The sequence below is a fragment of the Monodon monoceros genome, unplaced genomic scaffold (assembly GCF_005190385.1).
Source record: "Monodon monoceros isolate NGI ecotype Baffin Bay Population unplaced genomic scaffold, NGI_Narwhal_1 Super_Scaffold_12, whole genome shotgun sequence".
Taxonomy (NCBI): Eukaryota; Metazoa; Chordata; class Mammalia; order Artiodactyla; family Monodontidae; genus Monodon; species Monodon monoceros.
Window position 1 is genome coordinate 154171301 of NW_021703768.1, and position 16956 is coordinate 154188256.

The 16956-nt window shown below is 43.3% G+C and overlaps 1 protein-coding gene across 1 annotated transcript in view; it reads right to left on the reverse strand.

The window, feature by feature from the left end:
• The window catches only part of LOC114892184 (zinc finger protein 354B), a 93555-nt gene extending 80820 nt beyond the window's left edge, over positions 1-12735 (reverse strand). The window contains exons 1-3 of the mRNA XM_029216848.1: positions 11471-12735; positions 8186-8312; positions 7348-7443 (exon numbers count right to left, since the gene is read on the reverse strand). Of these exons, the coding sequence (XP_029072681.1) occupies positions 7348-7443; positions 8186-8312; positions 11471-11503 (256 nt within the window). The 5' untranslated portion in view covers positions 11504-12735. The remainder of the gene's footprint in view (positions 1-7347; positions 7444-8185; positions 8313-11470) is intronic.
• Positions 12736-16956: the final 4221 nt, after the last annotated feature.

Sequence of the window (16956 nt, forward strand, 5' to 3'; positions counted from 1 at the left end):
AACAAAAAATTTTACAATTTGTATGGAAACACGAAAGACCCCGAATAGCTAAAGTGATCTTGAGAAAGAAAAAGGGAGCTGGAGGAATCAGGCTCCCTGATTTCAGACTATACTACAAAGCTACAGTAATCAAGACAGTATGGTACTGGCACAAAAAAAGAAATATACATCAATGGAACAGGATAGAAAACCCAGAGATAAACCCCCACACATATGGTCACCTAATCTATGACAAAGGAAGCAACAATATACAATGGAGAAAAGACAGCCTCTTCAATAAGTGGTGCTAGGAAAACTGGACAGCTACACGTAAAAGAAGAAAATTAGAATACTCCCTAACACCATACACAAAAATAAACTCAAAATGGATTAAAGACCTAAATGTAAGGCCAGACACTATAAAATTCCTTGAGGAAAACATAGGCAGAACACTCTTTGATATAAGTCATAGCAAGATCTTTTTTAACCCACCTCCTACAGTTATGAAAAGAAAAACAAAAGTAAAAAATGGGACCTAGGGCTTCCCTGGTGGCGCAGTGGTAGAGAGTCTGCCTGCCGATGCAGGGGACACGGGTTCATGCCCCGGTCCGGGAAGATCCCACATGCCGCGGAGCGGCTGGGACCGTGAGCCATGGCCACTGAGCCTGCGCGTCCGGAGCCCGTGCTCCGCAACGGGGGAGGCCACAACAGTGAGAGGCCTGCGTACCGCCAAAAAAAAAAAAAAAAAAATGGGACCTAATTAAACTTAAAAGCTTTTGACAGCAAAGGAAACCATAACAAAACGAAAACCCTCAGAATGGGAGAAAATATTTGCAAATGAAGCAACTGACAAAGGATTAATCTCCAAAATATACAAACAGCTCATGCAGCTCAATATCAAAAAAAAAAATTAAAAATTAAAAAATGGGCGGAAGACCTAAATAGACATTTCTCCAAAGAAGACATATAGATGGCCAAAAAACACATGATAAGATGCTCAACATCACTAATTATTAGAGAAATGCAAATCAAAACTACAATGAGGGGCTTCCCTTGTGGCGCAGTGGTTGAGAGTTTGCCTGCCGATGCAGGGGACACGGGTTCATGCCCCGGTCTGGGAAGATCCCACATGCTGCGGAGCAGCTAGGCCCGTGAGCCATGGCCGCTGAGTCTGCACGTCCGGAGCCTGTGCTCCACAACGGGAGAGGCCACAACAGTGAGAGGCCCGCGTACCGGAAAAAAAAACAGAAAAAAACCCCCAAAAAACTACAATGAGGTATCACCTCATACTGGTCAGAATGGCCCATCATCAAAAAAATCTAGAAACAATAAATGCTGGAGAGGGTGTGGACAACAGGGAACCCTCTTGCACTGTTGGTGGGAATGTAAATTGATGCAGCCACTATGGAGAACAGTATGGAGGTTCCTTAAAAAACTAAAAAGAGAACTACCATACAACTCAGCAATCCCACTACTGGGCATATACCCTGAGAAAACCATAATTCAAAAAGACACAGGCACTCCAATGTTCACTGCAGCACTATTTACAATAGCCAGCACATGGAAGCAACACAAATGTCCATCAACAGAGGAATGGATATAGAAGATATGGTACATATACACAATGGAATATTACTCAGCCATAAACAGGAGTGAAACTGGGTCATTTATAGAGACTTAGATGGACGTAGGGACTGTCATACAGAGTGAAATAAGCCAGAAAGAGAAAAACAGATATCGTATATTAACACATATATATGGAATCTAGAAAGATGGTATAGATGATCTTATTTGCAAAGCAAAAATAGAGACACAGACGTAGAGAAGAAACATATGGATACTGAGGGGGAAGGGGGAGTGGGATGAATTGGGAGATTGGGATTGACATATATACACTATTGAGACTATGTATAAAATAGATAACTAATGAGAACCTACTGTATAGCACAGGGAACTCTACTCAATGCTCTGTGGTGACCTAAATTGGAAGGAATCCAAAAGAGAGGGGATATATGTATACGTACAGCCGATTCACTCTGTTATACAGTAGAAACTAACACAACATTGTAAAGCAACTATACTCCAATAAAAATTTTAAAAAAAAGTAGACAGCTAGCCCTCCCCTCCACAAAAAAAGGAGTCAAGCCACTGAACTGTAAAGGAAATGAACAAAATTAAAACTATAAGTGAAATGGAGATTACACCACTAAAATTCATGTCCACATTTATTTTTTAGCTCTCTGAGAATGGAGACCTTCTTATAACATTTAAGTCTGTTGCTTGGATTTTACATGTTTAACTTGCATGCATGTTTTAAAGAATGCATTAAGTATAAAAATGTTGTGTTTCCTTTGTCAAAAAAAAAAAGAAAGAGGCGATACATGCACCCCTATGTTCACAGCAGCACTATTTACAATAGCCAAGACAAGGAAACAACCTAAATGTCCATCAACAGATGAATGGATAAAGAAGATGTGGTATATACACAGAATGGAATACTACTCAGCCATAAAAATGAATGAAATAATGCCATTTGCAGCAACACGAATGGATCTAGAGATTATACTAAGTAAAGTAAGCCAGAAAGAGAAAGACAAATACCATATGATATCACTTACATGTGGAATCTGAAGTATGACGCAAATGAACTTATCTATGAAACAGAAACAGATTTGCAGATACAGAGAACAGACTTGTGGTTGTCAAGGGGGAAGGGGGTGGGGGAGGGTTAAATTAGGAGTTTGGGATTAGCAGATGCAAACTATTATATATAGAATGGATAAACAACAAGGTCCTACTGTATATAGTACAGGGGACTATAATCAATATCCTGTGATAAACCATAATGGAAAAGAATATGAAAAAGAATACATATATGTATAACTGAATCACTTTGCTGTACAGCAGAAATTAACATAACATTGTAAATCAACTATACTTCAATAAAATTAAAAAAAAAAAAAGAATGTGGAGGACAGAGGGCCATGTTCAGATGTGCTGTGTCTAATAGACAAAGTGCCATCTTAACAGAAACCTGTGCAACTCAAGGAAGTCAGTCATGTGGGCTTGTGGCTCAGGAAGAATGGTCCAGGAGAGGAAAAAACAAGTGCAGAGGCCCTGAGGTGGCCTGTCTGAAGAACTACAAGGAGACCAGGGGATGAGAGTTCTTGAATGAAGGGCAGAGAGGAAGGAGGTGAAAGTGAAAAGGTAGCCAAGACCAGACCACGAAGGCCACACTAGGGGCTTTGGATTGTGTTCTATGTGACAGAAGCTACTAAAGGTTTTGAGCACGGGAGTGAGATAACCTGATCTACCTTTTAAATAGACCATTCTGGCAGCTACAAGGACAACAGATGTTGGTGGCAGGGGATGAGAACAAGACTAAATCAAACATATTAAACAGGACTACAGAGCATTTGGGCTCAACTTTCACCTTGTAAATTAACTCTTTAAAACCACTGCATGTTATTTTAAAACCACTGCTGCTCTAACCCCTACAGCACCTTTCTGCAAATTAAAAAAATTTGCAGATGCAGCCTCATCAAATCTTGGTGGGTGGAGGGCAGCCCACAAGGGACCCCTCAGCCAGCCACCCTGCCAGGTTCAGTCTGCCCTGAATTCTAGCATAAATATAACAAAGAAAGAGAAAAAGACAAACACTTTTTCATTGGAGGTAATTTACCTAATCATCCCTGAATTTTTAAATTTTTGATTTTAAGAATATTTTCACATTGGATGTCAACCAAACTCATGAGACGTTCAAGTTGATTTAATCACATTATCCATATTACATATATATGTATATATGTATACATATATATATATACATATAAAATATTCCAGAAAAGTGATTAGACTTTGGGTTCATTTCTTTTCTCATTTTTTTTTTTTTTTTTTTTGTGGTATGCAGGCCTCTCACTGTTGTGGCCTCTCCCGTTGCGGAGCACAGGCTCCGGACGCGCAGGCTCAGCGGCCATGGCTCACGGGCCCAGCCGCTCCGCGGCATGTGGGATCTTCCCGGACCGGGGCACGAACCCGTGTCCCCTGCATCGGCAGGCAGACTCTCAACCACTGCGCCACCAGGGAAGCCCTGGGTTCATTTCTTAAGGAAGAGACTCAGATGAGTCTCTTTGAGCCATTTCCTCCCATTTCTATAAAACATACAGAGCCAGGGGTGACACAGTTTGTTTTTTCTGTTCGTTTTATTTTTCCTAGTTGTAAATAGTTTTGATGTGAAAATAATATTTTAAAAGCACATTTGGAGGCAATTAGAGGTTCTAGGAGTCCTGTCCTGGAAGCATAAGCTTTTCCGTCACCGGCTGTTCAAAGGGTCGGTTTTTGGTTCTGGTCTAGAGTTAATGATCAAGGTGCTTCCAAGAACATCCAGATCCTTCACCTGAGCTCAGAGAACTGAGCTCCCCTTGGAAGGGAAACTGTTCTGAGGGCACTTTAGTCCAGGCAGATGGGAGACTCGCCAGGGTTGCAGGAGAGACACCACCACAGGCCAGCACTCCCAGGATGCTCCATCTGACTGTCACCTTTGACCAAAGAGAGGAGGTTCATCCCATCCAGAGAAATGCACACACTGGTTGGCTCTGATGTCCTTATTTCCTCCAGACACCCAGAGTTTTCCTTCAGGGACAGCTTCCCAAACCTGAGAAGGACTTGACATCACCACTAGGTGTCTTCAGGGTCTCTCTGGACAGGTTTCGACTCCAGTCATACTTTCTATTCAGTTTAATCCAACTAACACTTCACTCAGGAAGGGGGACTCCTCATGGATCCAACTAACACTTCACTCAGGAAGGGGGACTCCTCATGGATCAGAGGCTCCTGAGGCGAATGGAAAGTTAACAATTCTTCCTTCTCTTCCTTTAATCTTCCGCGCCATACTCAGTCCACACCTGACGCCCCTCCTAAACTCTCCACTGGTTCCCTGCTGCCTGCATTCTCTGTTTACTTTGTGGTGGTCTCCAGCAGTTCCCACAAAATTAGAATATTTCTCCCAAATGACAGTTAAAAGATATAAGGAGAGATAAGTGTGGTTCCCACCTCAAAAGATCTCACCTTATACGGGAAAGAATGAGCTCTACTAAAGGTGTGGGCGCCTTAGGGATCGAGACAGCCTGTCCCACAGCCCTTCTGCTGGGCCCCCATTGTGTGGGGGCATCACTGACCCGTCTGGACCCAACAGCAACCTCAGACAAGTCCTACCACGTCTATGCCAGGTGGCTCCACATTGGTTGCAGGCTGATCCTTGCAGAATATAAACCTGGGCCAGGGTACTTCAACTCCTCAGAGGCTGTGCCTGGCTCTCAGGTCCCGGCCCCCTCTCCCTGCTCCCGTCTCTACACGCCGGCTTCCTTTGTCTGGACTCTAGGACATGCTCTTCCTGTGCCTGAACGCTTCTCACAACGTGGGATCTGGCCCTTCCTCGGAAAGCCTTGCCCACAGCACCCCTCCTGTTCCACGTTCTCACAGCACCTGTGGCTCTTCTCCCGAGGTCCTCACTGGAGTCTGTCATTCCACAGCCCTGTGTGCGCTTAGCCTCCCCCTCCACTGAGCTCCGCCAGGGCAGGACCTGCGTCCTTCTGTCCAAGGTTGCACTGCTGTTTATCACGGGACAGGAAAGCAGTGGGCAAGGGTTAGAACCTGGCTCCCCCAGAGCCCTGGCCTCCCCAATTCAACAGCTCTCAGTCCTCAACTTCCATGACAGCTGAATCTGCCAGTTTTCTCCTCTGGTGACTTCTTCTCAGGCTCAGCCACAGATTCTTCCTTCTTAACCCACCTCATAAACATTGAGGTTTCCTGGGACTCTGTCCTCTCCTCCGTTCCCTCGTCTGCTCAGCTCAAGGTTTCAAATGCTACCTTCTCACTGACGGCTCCCTGACCTCCCTGTTGAGTTCCAACCCTGTATACCTTCTACAGCTGTCCACTGGCGACCTCTACCCATATTTCACTCACATCTCAAATGAAACCCATGCCACACCGAACTCGTCCTGAACCCTTAACAAAGGGACCTCTCCTTTTTCCTTTTTTTAAAAAAAATGTTATATTTATTTATTTATTTTTGGCTGCATTGGGTCTTTGTTGCCGCGCACGGGCTTTCTCTAGCTGTGTCAAGTCGGGGCTACTCTTTGCTGCAGTGCGCAGGCTTCTCATTGTGGTGGCTTCTCTTGTTGTGAAGCTTGGGCTGCTCTAGGCACGCCGGCTTCAGTAATTGTGACGCGTAGGCTCAGTAGTTGTGGCGCACAGGCTTAGCTGTTCTGCGGGATGTGGGATCTTCCCAGACCAGGGATCGAACCCATGTCCCCTGCGTTGGCAGGCAGATTCTTAACCAGTGCGCCACCAGGGAAGTCTCTCTCTCCTCTTTCCTGAACCCACTGCACGTGCCTTCCTGCAGGTAACGTCTTGCCTGCATTACACAATAATCTCCAGAAGATTCCCACCTCTAGTTTTTCCTCACTTCAAATCTAAGACCAACAGTGTTTCCAAAGTGACCATTCTTATTAAATTGAAATTGCATAATAAGGACTTTATGAATATATTCTCTGTGAAAATTTTAATAACATTACATGTAAATAAAGTCCCCTTTCATCAATACTCATTCTCGATCCTAATCCAAATGTAACTAGTTACCACCTTAGGTGTCCCGCGACCTTTCTCTCAGCACTTACATGCATATTATGCATATAGACAAACACCCACGTAATTTTCTTTACACATAAATGGCGACATGTCATAATCATGCACCGTAACTAGCTTTAGTCCTTCACGTGCCTTGGAGCTCCACCCACACCAGTGCTTCTTGTTTCTGACTGTGGTGCTGTGTGCCAGTGTAGGGACCCACCTCAGCTTCTTTAGCTATGCCTTTACTGAAGGACATTTAAAGTGTTTCAGACTCTGACCATTTTTTCTAAAATATCAACGACCATGTAATTCTTCTGCTTAAAATCCTTGAATTATTTCCAGTCACCCACGGACAGTTCCCATCTCTAAGAACTGTACCAAAGCACTTCAGAGTGTGGCCCCCACCTGGCTTTCTGATCTCATTTCCTTCCTCATCTCTTTCTTTTCCCACAACCCTGGGCTTCAGTCAGAATGAATTATCTGTAGTTCCTTAAATGGACTAAGTTTGCTCAATGAATACATGAAAATGTAGCCCTCCTCCGAAACAACAGGAAAGAATAAAGATCCTGAGAGATTCACCTGTGAAGTGATTATCAGAGATGACGCAGAAGTTTGTGACCCTTCTCCAAAACTTCTTGAGGACTGAGAACTTGGAGAAATTTCCCTGACCAACATCTCCAAGTTGCACATGTACTCATTTACCAGACTGCTGCCTGCAGAGATTCCCCACCCACTCACCTACAGAGGAGCCTCCAGGGCTTTCTTTCTCTACCTTCCAGGGATCTTCTCCTTGCTGCAACAGGGAGATCACCTCAGGTTTGGAAAATAGGAGTCCTGCTCATAGAAAAAAAAAACAAAAAAATAAAAACAACAACAAACTTGGTTTTGACACGAAGAGGTATCTGAGATCTGAGTGGAAACTTACAGGATGATATAAAGAGCTCCTTAGGGTGCTCAAGTTCTGCCCCCATGATGTGAGGGGTGTGTTAGGGAAAAAGCAAGGGACTTGTAAAACATAACAATGTAATAATTAGTTGCATGTTAGGAAAATACAATAAACATGTACCCTTGAAATAGGGTACCATTAGCTTTCTATAAAAGAGGAAATATATGAGATGTACAGACTAAATTCATATTTATAAACAGGTATCTATGGAGAAGATACCAGGTAGACTGTTTAAAATGAGAAAACACTATCTGGTTCCCTTTCAAATATGGATTATACAGTGTTCATCTAGCTGGAAAAGTGAACGGGAAAGGCAAGTGGTGGGTCAAAGAAGAGGGATGAAAGATGCTCTCTGCTTAGAGATGAGCAGACACATCATAGAACAATCATAGTGGGAAATGCCTGAACTATGAGGGAATTTCTAAAGTGCAGCTCTGTAGACTGTCCCATCCGTGGGGCATGAGGCATCCATGCCTATTAGCAGAAAAAAGTTTTTCAGATTTATTTGTGGAGATCCAATTTGTACAGTGCTAAGGCAAAACTCAGCTAAAGTTTTGATGATCCATGGCTTTTATCCAGGGAGTCAGATGCTGAGTTATCCCAATTTCTAAATAGAGGAAATTTCCTTACCCAATGACACCAAGTTGCTATAGTTCTCCAGCATCACATCTTGGTACAAGTTTCTCTGTGAAGGAGCCAGCTTTCTCCACTCATCCCGCGTAAAGAGCACAGCCACATCTTCGAACGTCACTGACAGCTGTAGAGACAAGCATCCCAGCTCACCCAAGACCACCCATCACACAGGGTGAAGAGGGCTGCAGTGGGAAGTAGACAGGCTACCATGGAATGCTTCTATATTATTCTAGGTTCTTAAGGTTTCAAGTCACTGGTTTAATGAACACTTGACCTGTGACAAATACATACTGAGTACCATGAAGTACGAACCAGGCCCTGTGTTAACCAAACAGAGATGTGTGGAGGTATTAAGACCATTAGTGGGAGTGTTAATTAGAATAATCTTTCTAATAGCAATTTGGTAATACATATTAAGAGCTTTAAAATGTGCATACTTTTTAACTCTCCAATTACTATATTTGTTTGATAACGAACAGTGCAAAAAAATGCACACAAAAGGACATTTATTATGGTGTTAGTTAACAGCAGAGAAACAGAAACACCTACAACCTAAATAATCACTGACAGAGGCTCGGTTAAATAATTTAAGGCACTATCTGTGTGCCCTCTGCAGCCTGAGGACAGTAATAATGGAAATTAAAACAGCTATCTTTAACTGAATGCTTTCTTCAGGACAAGTACTATTCTTAGAGCTTTACATTAATCTTTAGTGTAAATCTTTATTTTACCTTCACAACAACGCTAGGAAGAAGGTACTATTATTGTCCTCGTTTTACACAAGAGAAGTCACAGAGAGGATAAGAAATTTGTCTAAAGTCACACAATTGGTCAGTGGTAGTGCTGGGATTCCAATTCCAGGTGGATGTCTAAGGCTCCATTCTTAACCACTCTGTAAAACTGCCTCTCAAAACCTACCAAATAGTTAATAAATAAATGAAATAATCCATACAATGTACTTAAAACCATACATGGCTCATATTAAAGGTTCAGCTCTTACCTATTATCATGTCAATATAAAGTACTATGAATCATTAAAATTGATGGTGTAAGTCAGTATTTTTGACTTAAAAAGGCATTCATAATAATGTTAAGTATAAAAAGCAAGTTACATATCAGTATGTATAGTTTGGTCCCATTTTTGAAAAAAAATTATATATGTACATAGCAAGTGATGCTGAGAGATGCATAACAAATGGCTGACAGCAATCATCTCCAGATGGTGGGATTAAGGGTGATTTTACTTTTTTTTTTGCTAAATATATAGACAAATACATGTACATACACACATCTATGCACATATGTACATTTACAAGCATATATACATATACCCATATATATATGTGCATGTTTTATTCTCTGTAAAGTTTTTTGCCATGCTCATGCAATATTTTTATAGTAAGAAAAGGCATTAAATTATTGGCACATTGGGAGGAATACAAGAAATGATCTCTGCTCTCAAAGAACTTACAATCTAACTAGCAGACAAGAAAAGTGCATGAATTTGAACACTAAAAGGAAAATGTGTAGCTGGATAGGACCATACACCATATCTGCTAATCCTCATTTTAGAGACGAGGAACACAAGATCCAGGACAGTCAAGATTCCAGGTCACATACTTTATTAATGGCAGAGACAGGATGATAACTAAAGTTTTCTTCCAACACAGCACTTGGTATACTCTCTCTCTTATCTGAAACATCCTATTACTGAGTTTTACACACAATTCCACACAGCAGGTGAGGTTAGGGAGAAATGTCACATAGGACTCACACACAGGGACAGAGAAAATTCTGGGCAAGAGAGCAGCTTGGCTCTGTTGGAATGGAATGTGAAAGCCTTAGAAAAAACCAGTCCAAATATGCAAAGGCAGGTCCTAGCCATAGCCTCAGAAGATCAACCACCATCACATTTCGTGGGTCCAAATGATATACAACATCGCACTGCAGAGAGCTCTGGTAACACAGGGGCTGGGCCTGCCATGTGTTCTGAGAGATGCACCAGAGGAATGGCTGGACAATAACCAGCATGAACTCAGAGGCCAGACATACCTGGGTTTGATTTCAGGTCACTTGACTTCTTTAAGCCTCAGTTTCCTCATGTGTAAAATGGGGGTAATAACTGCTGCGCTGTTATGAGAGTGAGAACAAAGGTAAAGCCCTCGGGATATTCCCCCAGCAACATTAACTATTATTGTTAGATGAAAATGAGTACAGAATGAACAGTATTTTCTGGGTCCTAAAAACACTGTACAGTTAATTTTTATCTATCAACAGTAATAGTATCATGTACTAGAATAATATTGTTTAGCTACCACAACCACCACATATTCAACATCAACTATGTGCCCGGCCCTTATTGAAACACTTGCCATGCTGCAATTCCTCTCATCTACCCTATGAGGTACGCATGGTTGTTATTCCCATTCTACAGGTGAGGAAACTGAGGCACAGAGAGATGCAATTGCCTAAGGCCCATAAATGGTAACAGAAGATACGGGTTCAAACTTGGCTGTCTGGCTTGAGAGCCCCACTTCTAACTGTACACCCTGTATACCTTGCTTCTCCACTACTAATATCCCACAACACCCTCCCTGCCACTTCCAGAGGAGTCTTCTCTCAGCTCTTAAAGTCAAGAGACCTCTCCATCTGTGTCCCCACCAAAATGGCTATCCTTTGTTCACACACCACCTCACCTGGATGGGGTCCCACCCTCATTCCCACAGAATAAAGATGACAATGGCAGGTCAAGATCAGTTTTCAAGAGAGTGATAGGAGCAAGGCACATGATCCAGAAAGTTAAGAGGGAGAAAGAACTAAAAACTCTGGACTGGGAAAAGCCTGGGTAAGGTATCATGAAGATTCTCAGGGGTGGAAAGCCCATTCTGGCCAAGGGTAGGGAGGGGAACATGACTGAGCAAAGGAGGCAGGCCAGAAAGGAACTCTGCCAAGTGCGCATGTTTGTTTGTTCTGACCCCAAGTGGTATAAAACATGTGGCATCCTACCTGTCAATTCAGTAATCTTACAGTAAATTGAGATTAATGAATAAAAGAGTGTCTGTCAGAAAAAAAAAAAAAAAAGAAACACAACACATGGATTGGGGGGTTGGAGGCAAGCAATCCCTATGCAATTCACCATCTACCAGGATGGACCAACTCTTCAAAGGGAGAAGGACATGGGCTCCAAATCCTGGCAAAGACTGTACTGGGGACAGAACTTCAGTTTGAGGGTTAAAAAACAAAACTATTTGTCCGTAACACTTGAGATGGTAATGCACTCACCTGAGACCTTGCTTCCCTCTGTTCAGTAGCCATGTCCTCTTTCTGGGCAGTTTCCCCTTAGGATGGGAGAAGTCTCCAGAAGCCAAATCTGAGAGAAGAAAATGGGAGCCAGGAGGAAGCCCCTTCTGCTTTGCACCCCTCAGAATCAGCAGCTCTGAAACCTTTACACCACCTGAGAATGATGCCATGTGCCCTCAGGAAGGAAGTCAGGAGCTAGGAGTAGACAGGACCAGAGAGAAGGGCTGGGTCCTGGTCCAGGCCCAGCTCTTTCCCTGGGTCAGAGGAAAAGGTCCTAGGACTCCATCAGCAGTAGCAGCAACTCCCTGAGCCTCACCGCGTGCCAGGCACTACCTATCAATACATCATCGAGTCCCACAGCACAGTTGGCACTGTCAGCACCCCATTTTATAGATCAGGAAACTGAGGGCAGAGTGGGATCAACTTGCCCCAGTCCACACAGCCAGGGAGGGTGGCACCAGGATTCCAAGCACCGCGGGCTCCAGAGCACCTGCTCTAACCTCCCTGCGTGCATGTGACAACTTTTCTCCACCTCAAGCCTTCCCACCCAATTCCTCCCCCTCCTGTCAAGGAAACAATTTCCAGATTTCTAGAGAAAGCTTTTTCGGAAAGGGAAAACATCAGCTCTCCTATGGCGAGGAGGGGGCTGCTGTCCTGAGAAAAGGGCACAGAAAACCAAAAACCTGGGTTCCAGTCCTGGCTCTGCCACTGGGGGAAGCCGGCGACTCACTTCTCGCGCAAAACAAGCCTGTCACTCGGGAGTGCAGGAGTGATGGTAAGGGGAGGAAATTTCTCACGTTCACTGCCGGCCCGAAACAAATTCAAATGCCGTAAGGCGCTGGGCAGGTAGCGCACTGGGAACGGGTCGGGAGGAAGCAGAAGGGTGGCTGGGTCCAGCCAATGGGGACGAAGTGCCCGACCTGTCTCGTTCACGGGTACTGTGGGATGGCTGGTGGCGGCAGGCGGACAGAGCCGGGGTGCCCGGCCCTCGGCCCGCCGGCGCCCACAAAGGCCCGGCTCGCGCCTCCTGGGCCTTTGTCCCATACCCCGGCGCCGCATCCTCCCGAAGCCCGGTCCTCCCTCCCGCATCCTGCCGAGCCTCCGCCGCTCACCTCACCCAGGCTTCGGGTGTTCCGCGGGCCGCAGGCGGGAGGCTCCGGAACTGCCACGGCCGAACAGCAACTTCGGGTCGGGACTCCCCGGGGTGCTGTCTGTGCCGACCTCAGCCCAGAACGCCGCTCACGCCAGCGACAAACGCCCAACTCCCTGTGCAGGTCCGGAGCTGGGTAGTGCGGTGGAGGCGGGGGAACGGTCGCTAACCCCTCTGGGAAATGTAGTCCACGCGAGAACACAAGGATTCTGGGAAGTGTAGTTCTCCGCGCTTGCTGCGTGGAGAGGCCCGGCTGAGCCTGTCACGTGCCCAGGTACTCATTCTGGGCTAGTGGCCGCGCTCCGTGAGTTGCCGGCTCCTGGGTTCCCGGTTCTTCCCAGAGGAAACGGAGTTTCGCCGAGGACAGTGTATTGTAGCTCTGCATCTGCGTAATTGATAGTAAGGCAAGTAGACAACCTTCAAAAAAAAACCTATTTCCTCTTCAGTCTTTGAACAAGTATATTGGGCACCTGCTACGCGCCAAGCCCTATTGTAAAGGATTTGAAATACCTCAGTGAGCAAAACAGAGATCATTGCTCTGGAGAACTTTTTTGGGGGGTGGGGGAAGGAGGGAGGGAGCAGACAGTAAGCCATGAACATAATTATATAGCATTTTAGAAAATAAGCATTAACGGAAAAAGCGAAAGGAAAGCAGGGTTGGAAGTGTCTGGGGTAGGTACGGAGGCAAGTTGCAGCACGGAATAGGGTCACGAATACTGCTCTTTGTTAACATATTAGGAAACAACCTCGATAAAGTAGAATGAGTATCCTTCCATAAGTTCTTGTTCAACTGCCTAGGCTATAATCAACTCATATGAATAATCATCATCGTGTCAACTTGTAAATAAAAATGCTGAGACTTTGACTGGATTCTTTGAATCCATAAATCAACCTGAGGAAAATTAATATCTAACAATATGGACTTTAACAATCCATTACTATGGTACAGCAATCTTTTTATTTAGGTCTCCATATATTTTCTCCATAGCAATATTACATATTTTTTGAGTTTTATTTGAGTATGTTTCATACTTTTTGAGGCTATTGTAAGTGGTATCTCTTTTTGAATTTCATTTGTAAAGTACCGGTTTTGTGTATAGCTTACTGCCTGAAGTCTTATAAATTCCAATAATGAATTTATTGTGTGTTTTGGATTTTCTATGTAATATACTATGTGAATGACAGTTTTGTTTCTTTTGCAAAACTTTTGCTTCTTTTATATTTTATTTCTTTTAATCGCCATATTGAGTGGGCTGTGATTTCTAGTACAATGTTAATATAAAGTCAAAGTAGAGGCACGTCAGCAAAATGGCTTAGCAGGGAACTCCAAGCCCACAGCCCCCCTTGAAAACATAAAAAGCAACTAGAAACTGGCTAAAATAACCATATGAAAGCTCTGGAAAACAGTAAACTATCTACAGCAAAAAACCCCCGAAAACTCAATCAAGGAAAAAACCACATTTGAAATCATGGTAATACTGTGATGTTTTTACTTGCCCTTGCCCTATCCCTTCCTCAGTGTAGCAAAATCTGGGTCTGGAGTGGCCAAAGCTAAGTTCCCAATTCCCTTGCTCCAACAGAGAGGGAACAGAGGAGCTTTTATTTGTAAAGTTCTACCCTGTCTGAGGGCTGCCAGAAGTACTGGGCTCTATCTTGTCTATCTCGGAACTCAGATGGGGAGAAGCAGTAGGCACTGCTCCTAAAAGTTGTGGGTGGACTACAGTCCCACAGACACCTGGGGCAAGACAGTGAGGGTAGAAACATAAGATAGACCATCTAAAACCCTGAGGAGAGGCTATGGTTAAGCTTTGGGAAATCAAGACTTAAAAGCAGCTGAAAAACCAACATAAGGCCCAACCACAAAAGACCTAAGGAGCTCTTAAGTTTTCACCTCCATCTGATCCCTAGGCTGAGAACAAGCCAGCTAATTAGTAAAGGACTGCTGTAGCAGAGAACCAGTCTGCAAAGACTGGGAGAGGTAACTAGTTTCTCATTTTGTTCTGTTTTTTAAGAAAAGACAAAAAAGTGTTAAAGAGCAGTTTTAGGTTCACAGCAAAATTGAGAGGAAGGTATAGCGATTTCTCATTTATTCTCTACCCCAGCACATCATAGCCTCCCCCATTATCAACATCACTCACCACAGTGGCACATTTGTTACAATTGATGAACCTACACTGACATATCCCAGTTACCCAAAATCCATAGTTTAGGGCTCACCCTTGGTGTTGTACATTCTATAGGTTTGAAAAAATGTATAATGAATGACATGTCTGCCATTACAGGGTAGTTTCACTGCCTTAAATCCTCTGTGCTCTGCCTATTCATCCCTCCCTGTTCCCTAACTGGCAACCACTGATATTTTTACTGTCTCCATAGTTTTGCCTTTTTCAGAATGTCATATAGTTGGTATCATAAAGTATGCAGCCTTTTCAGATTGGCTTCTTTCACTCTGTAATATGCATTTAAGTTTCCTCTGCGTCTTTTCATGGCTTGATAGGTCGTTTCTTTTTAGAGTGGAATAATATTCCATTGTCTGAATGTACCACATTTTTTTTTTTTTTTTGCGGTGCGCGGGCCTCTCACTGCTGTGGCCTCTCCCGCCGCGGAGCACAGGCCCCGAACGCGCAGGCTCAGCGGCCATGGCTCACAGGCCTAGCTGCTCCGCGGCATGTGGGATCTTCCCAGACCGGGGCACGAACCCGTGTCCCCTGCATCGGCAGGCGGACTCTCAACCACTGCGCCACCAGGGAAGCCCTGAATGTACCACATTTTATTTATCTGTTCACCTACTGAAGGACATCTAGGTTGCTTCCAAATTTGGGCAATTATGAATAAAGCTGCTATAAACAGCCATGTGCAAGTTTTTGTGTGGACATAGCTTTCAACTCTTCTGAGCATGACTTCTGAATCATATGATAAGAATATGTTTAGTTTTGTAAGAAACTGCCAAACTCTTTTCCAAAGTGGCTGTACCATTTTGCATTCCCTTCAGCAAAGTATGAGACTTCCTGTTGCTCCACATCCTCCACAGCATTTGTCAGTGTTCTGGATTTTGGCCATTCTAATAGGCATGTAGAGGTATCTCATTGTTGTTCTAATTTGCATTTCCCTAATGACATACAATGTAGGGTATATGACGATCTTTTCATATGCTTATTTGCCATATATCTTCTTTAGTGAGGTGTCCATAAAGGTCTTTGGCCCATTTTTTAATCTGGTTGTTTATTTTCTTATTGAGTTTTAAGTGTTCTTTGTATATTTTGGATAACATCTGACAGGTCCTTTATCAGATATATTCTTTTGCAGATATTTTCTCCCAGTCTATGGCTTGTCTTCTCATTATGTTGACAGTGCCTTTCACAGAGCAGACATTTTAAATTTTAATGAAGTCCAACTTAACAATTATTTCTTTCATCAATCATGTTTTTGGTATTGTATCTAAAGTCATTACCATACCAAAGGTCATCTAGATTTTCTCCTACGTTATCTTTTAAAGTTTTACATTTTGTGCTTTACATTTAGTTCTTTGGTCCATTTTGAGTTGATTTTTGTGAAGGGTGTAAGGTCTGTGTCTAGAGTCATGTTTTTTGCATGTGGATGTCCAGTTGTTCCAGCACTGTTTGTTGAAGAGACTATCATTGCTCCATTGTATTGCCCTGGCACCTTGTCAAAGATCTATTGGCTATAGTTATGTGGGATTTCTGTTGTGTTTCACTGATCTATTCTTTCACCAAGATCATGCTATCTTGATTACTGTAGCTCTATACAGGCATATCTCGTTTTATTGTGCTTTGCTTTATTGCACTTTGCAGGTATTACATTTTTTACAAATTGAAGGTTTGTAGCATTGTGCCTGGAGCAAGTCCATCAGCAGCATTTTTCCAACAGCATTTGCTCACCTTGTGTCTCTGTGTCACATTTTGGTAATTCCCACAATATTTCAATTCATTATGAATTCACAGTCATATTCATTATGATTATATTTGTTATGGAGATCTCTGATCAATGATATTTAATGTTACTATTGCAAAAAGATTATGACTTATTGGAGGCCCAGATGGGTTAGCATTTTTTAGCAATAAAGTATTTTTTAAACCTAAAAATAGAACTACCATATGACCCAGCAATCCCACTACTGGGCATATACCCTGAGAAAACCATAATTCAAAAAGAGTCATGTACCAAAATGTTCATTACAGCTCTATTTACAATAGCCAAGACATGGAAGCAACCTAAGTGTCCATCAACAGATGAATGGATAAAGAAGATGTGGCACATATATACAATGGAATATTACTCAGCCATAAAAAGAAACGAA